The sequence below is a fragment of the Epinephelus moara genome, chromosome 11, assembly GCF_006386435.1.
Source record: "Epinephelus moara isolate mb chromosome 11, YSFRI_EMoa_1.0, whole genome shotgun sequence".
Classification (NCBI taxonomy): Eukaryota; Metazoa; Chordata; class Actinopteri; order Perciformes; family Serranidae; genus Epinephelus; species Epinephelus moara.
This window is the reverse complement of record NC_065516.1, coordinates 20414334-20424423: the sequence shown is the minus strand read 5'-3', so window position 1 is coordinate 20424423 and position 10090 is coordinate 20414334. Positions and strand designations below refer to the sequence as shown.

At 39.2% G+C, this 10090-nt stretch overlaps 1 protein-coding gene across 3 annotated transcripts in view; it reads right to left on the bottom strand.

The window, feature by feature from the left end:
* Positions 1-6583: 6583 nt before the first annotated feature.
* si:ch73-206p6.1 (phospholipid scramblase 1) overlaps positions 6584-10090 on the bottom strand; it is a 65394-nt gene continuing 61887 nt past the window's right edge. For all 3 annotated transcript variants that reach the window (XM_050056300.1, XM_050056298.1, XM_050056299.1), the window contains one exon: positions 6584-9937. In XM_050056300.1, coding sequence (XP_049912257.1) covers positions 9908-9937 — 30 coding nt within the window. In that variant the 3' untranslated portion in view covers positions 6584-9907. The remainder of the gene's footprint in view (positions 9938-10090) is intronic.

Sequence of the window (10090 nt, the reverse complement as noted above, 5' to 3'; positions counted from 1 at the left end):
ATCAAGCTGAAAGAAGAAACAGATGATTCATTAGGGAGGCAGACTATAAAGAAAATGCCCAATATTGAGTATAAACCTAGAAATTCCTATGAGGAAAAAGAGAGCTCATGAGAAAAGGGACACATGGGAAAATGAAGCTGAAATAGTCCCTCCATTTATTCAATGATTTTCCCGTATGACTGACATGAATATTATGGGGCATATACAGTAATCTAAAGAACGTATTGTCCCTTTCACTTATGTCAGCGCACTGCTTCAGGCGATATCTGTCAGTGGTCGGACACACCTTGGGTTTCTTTCCACTTTTCTCTATTTTTGACACAACCTTCTTTTGGTGGTGCAGCCAGATGGTTTTGCAATTGCACGTGACTCACAAATCCTAGACACTTGGTCCCCTAAACCTTGCTTAGGAACCCACAATTGCAACATGATTATGAAGAATGAGTTTTATTTTTATCTCAAATGCTTTGATCACTCCGCAGAAAGTTTAATTACTAGTCCCAATCAATGGCGAGAGCAGCACTCCTTTCCCCCACTCAACTCGTCCTCTTCTAAATTTGTCTTTACGTCATCCTTGGCTCAGCTCTGTCGACGTCAATCCCACTTATGAGGTCCACGGGGCATCCACTGGCCCAGGGTGTGGTCTAGGGGTTTGCTAGGAAGGGGTTTCATCAACACCACATTTAATCTAAGACCAAAGAACTTTAACAAGCACAGCAAGTACTTTTTTTAATGTCACGCCAGAGTCTGGCCACAAAAGGGAAAAGAGGTTAGGCATGAATTAATCCACTTTGATCATGGGCGGTCTGCCTTCCATTGTCTCAGACTAAACATCTGAGCTTGCCGTAAAGATTTGAGCAGCAAATTATGTGAATGCACACAACCTGTGTGACTCTCAGTCCTATAAAATTGCATTTTTACCAAATAGTCTGGGTTTTTTCGGGCAGTGTTCCTTGAAAATTACACATAATGAGCTCTTTTGCTGGCCTTTCATTTGAATGTCATCATTAGGCGGCCACGTGAAAACCACAAAACCGTTCCAGAAGTAGGTTGAGGAGAAGAGGATTCAACCCTGCATTAATCTCGTCCTTGCAGTGCCACCTTTATCGCTCCAAAGAATCTGTTCATACACCACTAATTTGCTTTGCCAAATGCAGTTTGGAGGATACATAATCGTTGCCTGGACAACTATTTTTTTAATGGCAGGATGGGGGACCTTTATATATCCCAGAAGGCACAGGGAGGAGGTCAGGGTGAGTACTTAGATGTACAAAGCTCAGGACCTTGACACCATGACTTCGGATTCCTGTGTTCCACATGTTGTTAGGACTAGCCACTTACACGCTTAGGCCCTGATGAGACAGAGCGCATTTTGCAGTTTGCTGCACTTTTTTTTTTTTTTTTTGTAATTATTGCAAGGCAACCACTGACTCACATGGACAGACATAAGGCACTTGAGGACTGCACATGGGGAGAGATCTGTGTGGGTATATGAGACACTCAGAAAAAGGAGAACTCACAGAGTACCATGGGCTGATCCAGGAGCTTTGCCTGGATGATGGTTGGTTCACAGCTTATTTTAGGATGAGTTGGGGACAGTTTGACAATCTGCTGTCAATTGTCGAGCATAATTATGGTTGCTAAAACATTAGAAAGTAATTGAGGCCGCAGTTTGTTCAGATATGAATTGCAGATTGCCAAGGACGATAATGAAAGTGAGCTAACGTTAGTTTAACAAAAATTATGCACACTACCACTTGTAATCTCAGCTACAGAAGGCCCGCCTTTCAATTCATCTGATTGGGCAATGGCAAAAAATGCCAACAACGCTTTTTTTGCTCTGAGTTGAAGTCGAAAACAGAAAAACGTGAGGTGCTTAGCAAGGCATAAAGAGGCGAGCAAAACGCTTCACTCTCATCGAAAACAAGTACAAAAAGCCGCCACAAGCTGCTAAAAGTCACTCTGCCTGATCAAGGTTAGATTTAAGTTAGATTATAGTTACATTAAAAATACATCGAGCATGTTTTGTAGGTTAAAAACAATTTGATACTTTGATTCCATAGCCTGTTGACCCAAAAGCACATTTGCTAATGCATTTGTAAGTGGTGTATGAAGATCACTGTTAGGAGAAAGTGTTAGTGAGATCTAACATGTCTCCAGTCTTTGGTTTCCTCTTAGGAATGTCAATGTAAAAGTAAATAACCATCCCCCGTTTTATATTTTACATCTCCTCTCTTTCCCCTCATTGTGTGTATATGGTGTTTTTCTAGGCTGCGTTTGCACAGATGTTGCCTCAGCCATTTGTTTATCTCAGCTGTTTGAAAGCATGAGAAATTCCAGATCCTGTATGCTGTCTGTAGTGAGCAGACTACATTTTATTTCTCAATGTGTGTTGAGCTCCAGGAGTAATCAGAGGAGTATATTTTTTGTTCCATGTTGGCAGGAAACAGAGTTAACAATTGTTTCCATAAAGATTCTGGTTTCAATGATTTGTTATCATAAACCCCTACAGGACATACTTACAGTCCCAGTCAGCCTTCACAATGCCTTTTAAAACTCACTTTAAGTTGAATTCTCAAAATGTGCGCAGTAATTTAACCCAACAGTTCTAAGAAATGAACAATAGAGGAACCTCAGCCCACAGTTGCTGGATGTGTCAGTAGTGTAAACACATTACTTTAAGACAAGAGGCTGGCTAGTTGCCCCAACTTACATACTGTCATTTTCTTCAATCACTGAGGCATGGTAAAAGTTGTTTGTATCCCCTAACTTCCACACATCAAACTTACTTATGTAACCAGTTATGTCATTTTTAAAGACTTGCACAGCATGAATTTATCACACAGTTTTCAACATTTTATTATGTGTTTAATTATAAGGGAAGTCTGTGACATGGGATGTTGCACAAAACAGGACCCTGCATACTCAAGCTGAAGAAAACATCTGTGTTTCTCTCAGCTGGGGACATCTCAGCCAGCAAATCACTGTGGGAATGACATCAGTCACATCACATGTGTGTGTGGCCTGGGTGTTTGAATTCATCCGAAACGTGGAGAATTTCTCAAGATTATCTGACGCACAAGTTCAGGAAATCCAGAAATGTACATCTTCATACAGAATATCCCCAGAGTGAATTCTGAAGAAGTCTCCACAGTTCTTTCAGAGAGGCGAAAAACACGGAGGAGTTGCACATTAATCTTGACCGACCACAGCTGTTTCTGTGTTGACTGTTTGTTGGAGAAAGTTCTCGATGATGTTTATTGAAATGTGGGCTCACCAGGAGTTCAAAGGTGAGAGTTTACCACTTTTACGACACCAGTTAATGTTGTAATACAGCACCCATATAAACGGTGGTCAAGATGCAGAGAAAACAAGGTTTAAAGTAACTTTAGTTTTACTCTTGGCACAGCTTGTTTATTATGTAACTTGAGCACTATGGGGCAGGGTAGGAATGATGAGGTTTTGGTTTAGATCCAAGAATTTTTAACATTGCAAGACCAGACATGTAATATTCTCAAGAACTTCAGCTGTAACTTGGATGAAAATCAAGCTTGTGTCCCATGACTGCAGGGTGTCTTAAAATGTCTTAAATTCAATGTTACAACAATAAGGCCTTAAAAGCCATTAAATAGTCTTAAATTTGAATTTGTTAGGTCTTAACTGCTACAAACATTTGATCTAATGTCATTTATACATCTTTTAATTTGTGTTTGTGAAAATGAGTAAAGCCTTTCTGTGTTAAAGTCCACATTTCTAATTTTGCAAACCTTTAAAAAACTATAATACTGTCACTTTACTTCATACTTGCACTTACTTTATGGTAAAATGTACATCAATGTAACTCACTCTCATAACCATATTCCTACAAAACACCTACCTCTGCACAGGACCACATATATACTACTTACCTGCAATGCTTAAATAAGTAAAACATGATTTGTCTATAAATCAGTCCTAAATTTGGTTACAAGGTGTCTTGAATGGGTCTCAAAAAGCTTTAAATCTAACTGTCTAATACCTGTAGACACCCTGGACCGTCTATCATAAAGTGCATTTTAATGCATGTAAACCTGGATTGAGATGCAGATAAGAAATGTAAAATGGAAATTACTCAAGAGTACGTACCTCTGCCAGAGCTGTCCAATGCTCGCACATTTTTTTCATGTGAATTTAAACTCCTTTAGTTTAATCTTTATTTTTCTCAGGAAACAGCTTCTGTGTTCTCTTCATTTCAAAATGTTGTCATCGTGAAGAAAATGACTCAAATTGATCACAGAAAGAGAAAGTGTTATCTGGTGATCACATACAGTAAATGACTAAACAACACGCTAACATTAGCCAATACCACCAAACACAAAGTACAGCTGAGGTTGATGGGAATGCCATTAGCTTTCCGGATATTCGGTTGTAAATGAACAAATTTAACAAATAAGAATTTTGTCCTGATGACAGTGCTAGACAAAAATTGACAACCCAATCGCTAAAGTAAGTGTTGGCATTGTGCATTTCTGGCCCCAGTGAGACGGAGCGCATTTTGTAAGTTGCTGAAATGTACCCTAAGATCTAAATAAAAAATGGACAGGCATAGGGCACTTGAGGACTGGACACAGGGAAACAGATTTGTGTGGGTCCATGAGATCCTCAGAAAAAGGAGAACTCACAGAGAGTACCATTGGCTGCTCCAGGAGCTTTGCCTGGGTGATGGTTGGTTATTTTTGGAGCCTTAAACCAACCGGCCAAATGGTTTACAGTATTAGTGCAAAAGGAGAAGATACAGAAGGAGAAAATACTCTGTTTTATGTATACTGTCAAAACCAATGGCAATCTGCTGTCAATCATTTCTGCAAACCACGGATGTGTCACATTTGTACCTTTTTATAGCGGATAATTTAAAACCTTACATTTCTTTACATTTTTAATTTTATGTTGTGACAGTGCTGTGGTTAACGAGTGGTTAGGTTTAGGCACAAAAACCACTGATCGAGGGTTGGGGAGAGATCATGTCTTGGCTTTGAATACCCGTTTTGGTCGCTCCAACCACAACTGGAAATGTCCTGAACTCTTGTTAAAAAATCCCGGCTTTTCTTGGTCTTGAACAGTGGTCCGCTGCTGGGCAGCCGTCTTGCCAAAGTATCAGACCATCCACCATCCCTCCACCTCCTGATGAGAAATTCAGCCATATAAACGGAATCTGAATGACACCAATTAAATTAAATGCACAAATGTAACATATCCGGGGTTTGCAGAAACGTACAAAGCCAAAAATTAATTGCAATTGGGCTGGAAGCAAAGGGCTAGCCAAAGCTGTTTAGTTCATCCTTAGGGGAACATACATGTGTCTACCAATTTGACAATTCACACATCACTTAAAACAAAAAATGTCAGAGGATCACCAAATTCAGTTGACCTCATTCTCTGAGGCCTATAAATATCTGTACCACATGTGGTGCCAGTTCATCTAATAGATGCTGAGATATTTGTCAGGATAAGTACAAATTTTTACCTGCCAGGATTGAACATTTTCCGATGATCAGGAGAAAATGGAATAAGAAATCACCCCTATCCATGTCCTTTCTGGCCCCGCATGTAGACGCCTCCATGGTTCACATTGTTTTCCAACCACAGCTTAATTAGCTGAAGCAGTCAGAACAGTGCCACGTCATATATTCCAGAAAATCATGCCAAGCAATGTGTAGAAACTATCATTATTACAAAACGGGGGCTTTGCTATGACTCAGAAATTCGTAGAAGTCTAAGATAGTGAAGTGAATTCATATGAACCTCGAATTCAAAGGGACCTGTGGCCTCAAACGTTTTGTATTACAAAAATGATCACTTAACATGGTGGAGTGGTGACAGTATCCACGGACACGCTGACATCAGCCACACTGGAATGTTGGAGAACATTTCCACATTAGTGATTTTTAAATCTCCTATAAATCAAAATCTTATTGAAAAGATGCCGTTGTTGCACAGATGTAACAGATTGTGAAAAATAATACGCAAGCTGCTCCAAACTGCACCACAAACTGCTTGATTTAACCCTCTATTCAAGCTTTGCTTTTTATTCTGCCCCAGAGTAGCTCTTTTCATAAGATGTGTGATTAAAAAAGCTTTAAAATGGCAGTTCTTGAGGTTACACCCAAGGTTAACAGCTTCAGGTTAATGGCTTACTTGAAAAGGGAGAAAATGAAATGTTCTCATTTCCCTTTTCATTTTACCCTCCAAGGACATCTGTGTTTAACACAATCAGTCCAATCAGTTACTCTGCAGGCTGGAGTTTTGTGGAAACATATAAAAAAATAAAAATAAAATAAATTACATCCATGTTTTATGAGAGCTGCTTAAGAATATTGCTTAAGAAGGTGAAGGTGGTAATCACAGCAGCTGGTGAACTAAAGTAATTAACAAGCAAGGCTGAGTGGTTTTACATGACCACTGACAAGGTCTAACCCATTTAACACTCATAGTTACAAACTGCAGTGAAAGGACTGTGGCTCAGAAGGCCCCTTATAGAGTAATGAAAATAATGATTTTGGTGATTGAAGACATAAAAACCAAAGGAACTGCACACATCACTTAATTTGTTATTCTTATTAGTATTTTTATTGAAGAGTTTTCATGGACTATTTGCACAATTTAAGCTTAGCTCACAGAGTTAGTTTGCATTCATGACTCAAATTGGTTTACAGTATTAGTGCAAAAGTAGAAGAATAAGTACTCTAACTGTTTTTATATATACTATAACTGACTGGGAATACCTAAACTCCCTTTGTATCACATTCTGACTTTAATTTTTGGCTTTTAAACACAATCAAAGAGCCTTCAGAGGACTAAGCACCAGCGTCTTATACTATTAATCCATTTGACCAAACAAGATGCGCAACATTATCTGGGTAATCCTAATGGCATGGGTGTAAGTTAGATTTACTTAAACAGAGTAATTAAAGCCATGAAAACAGAACAGACTGCAAAAAACATCCATCTTAAGTACTTAAAAATATACTACACAGGATTTTATTGGAAATGTATACACACATACAAAAGTAATCCCTCTCAGTCGTTACTTGTGACCCATCGAGGTGTGAGGCAGTGCATTTATCTGCAGAGACTCCACCCTCTGCCTGTATTTTCTCAATTTTTATTATCTTCTGTGCTTGGGATGTTTATGGGCACTGCACTCAGGTGAGGTTGGGACTTTATAAAATGGTACTGACCAGGTGCCAGACCATTAGCAGCACATATCCAAAAGACACAGCACAGAAAAATGTAAATATAACAAAGCAAAATGCCAAAGAGTCAGTCTAGGGTTGGCTTTTACTTAGCTCACAAACAGTAGCCAGCAATCCTGCATAGTGTACCTTTAATCATGTATTTGTTCTTAAAATCAAGTTTTCAAAAATACTGCTCATTAAAGGTGAGATAAATCCACTCTGAGAATCAATACATTAAAGGTAGAATAAAACACTGTTGACACAAGAAAATGACTTAAGATGGATTTTTTTCCCAGTTTTTCTGAACCACAGATGACATACACGCCATTGTCATCATGCTACAAAAGAGCTCTGAATGGCCTTAAAAGGATAGTTTGGATCTTTTCAAGGTAGGAGGTTGTATGAGGTACTTCCCTACAGTAGATGTCAGTCCCCCTCAGTTTGGAGAAGCAGACAGGAGTGTCAAATCACAGGCAAAGCAATGAACAAAACATATTTCAGCCACCTGAACAAAGTCCCACCTAAAAACATCAGTTTAAGTTTAAGTGTATGCTATATCGCTATATACTGCTTTATCATGCCATCAGACAGCAGTTTCCGGCAGGGATGGAAGCCTTTAAATCGCTCTTTTCAAAGCCAGACTCCATTGAGAATAACAGTAATTTGAAATTGGTGAACACAGGAGCTGCTGGTCTACTGCTGCCTCTATAAGTTACTTTGTGTCATTTTGTGACTTTGCTGAATTTAAGCTAACCCTTTAAGATGTGAAAGTCACACGACGACCCAAACAAACTGACTGATCGAGGCAGCAGTAGACCAACAGCTCTGCTGATAGAAAGGGCAGTCCTGCCCCGCATCAAGGTAAAGAGGTAAAAATATTCTAAATACAGGTTACAATTAAACTGACAGTGATTTTATTTCAGTGGGACTTTTTTGGGGGTTGCTGACGGCAACTATGACCAAAACAAACTGACTGATTGAGGCAGCGGTAGACCAACAGCTCCTGTGTTCAGCAAGCTAAAATTACTGATTTTGTTTATGGAGTCTGGTAGCTTTGACGAGAGCACAGATGGGGAAGTGAACCCTTCAGCTGCTTCCCAACGTGAAGCGCTGTCTGAAGGCAAGGCAAAGCGGTAAAAATATTCTTAACATAGTGTAAACTTAAACTATTATTTTTCTAAATGGCTGCAATATGTTTTGCTGCTGCCCCCGTCCACAGCAGTACATTGCTTTGCTTCTGTGGCAGTACCTTTGCCTGCTTCTCCAAACTGGGGGTGTGCCGACCGCCATCTGCTGTGTGTAATACACTGACTACCTCATGCCCCTTAAGTGACATTTAAGTTACCCCCGCCCCTTAAAAAATCTAGATTAACCCTTTAAGGTTGATGTAGCACATACTGTAGATAAATTATATGCTACAATGTTCCATACCATTCTTAATCAGGCTGAGACACTCTATTAAATCATATTTGAATTTTACAAGGAGGCATGGTGCACAGCAGTGTCAATGGCAATTTGATTGAGGTTATATTTAACTTTTTGGACACATGTAAAGGTCGCCACACCATATGTAATGCAACAGTGAGAAAAATCAAGTGGATATACTTGAAAATGTACGCAGAATATGGATATTTAGCTGATTTAATGTACACCATCTTCAAAATATTAGTCTTTATATTCATAGTATCAGGTGCTGGTGTGTAGTTCCTGGAGTCAGCAGTAGCCAACACTGTAATACAGTAGCATGCATTTCAACCTGAGTTTGTCCAAAAATAAACAATGTCTTTAGACACTACTATTTCAATAAAAACCTATGGCATAAGCAGATTGAGTTGGTCTATTTGGGCCATGTTGGGTTATTCTTAAATGAAAAGCTAGCTCCCTCTTGTGGACAAGACAGGGGGATGGTACATGGAGCCATAACCCATCTGCTCCCAAATACACAACCTCTACAGAGTTAGTTGACTATGCATAATTGCTATGGCGTTGAAAATATTATTGAAATCCTACGTTATTTTATGTTTCTGTTTTAAACACACACAAGTACACTCATAGCACACAGACACGCACACAAAGCAGTGCACACACACACACACACACATTACTCTATGTTGACAAATTGTAACAGACCAAAATATAAAACCATAAATGAGGGCTTTGAATATCTGAACTACAAACTACATTAACATCTTGATTATTAATATGACCAAATTACACAGGTGCTATGTGGCTGACCTCCTCGGCGTACCGACCATAACGACACCAGTTTTCTGTCACAAACTGTATAACAGCACTTGCCTGTATTAGTGTCACCCTTTTTATTGACTTGTATGTGGATGTCATCCTACTATGCAAGTTTTTTAAGTAGTAACTAAAGGTTCTGGGCCCAGATGGGCTCAGCGACCATAATGTAAACACAAATGAACTTCCTCATATAAAAACTGCACTGTGCAACTGCACTCACAGCCCAGTCACATGTTTAAACAACCAACCTGAGCAGCTAAGACTAAAACAAACCTTCTATTTCATTGTTCATGCAAAATTATAATGTGTGGGTACCTTTTGGGTACGTTCTTTAAACTATCTGTTTGAAGGTTGTTCTGTGTTAGGGCATTTGGGACTGATCATCATGGCTTTGTGGCCTTGTTCTTCCAGGAATGTTTGTATGCTTATATGGAGATCCTGATTGGCTCCTAGTTAGTAGACTCAAAGAACATGAAATCCTGTGTAGAAAAACAAGAAGAAAAAGATGCGTTAAACTGACACAGAATGTACTTGAGGTTAAAATACTTCAGCTGAGGTGTAGAATTAAATCGCTGATATGTAACTGCCAAATTATCTGTGAAAACATTCTGAGATTTTAGCATTGGGGCATT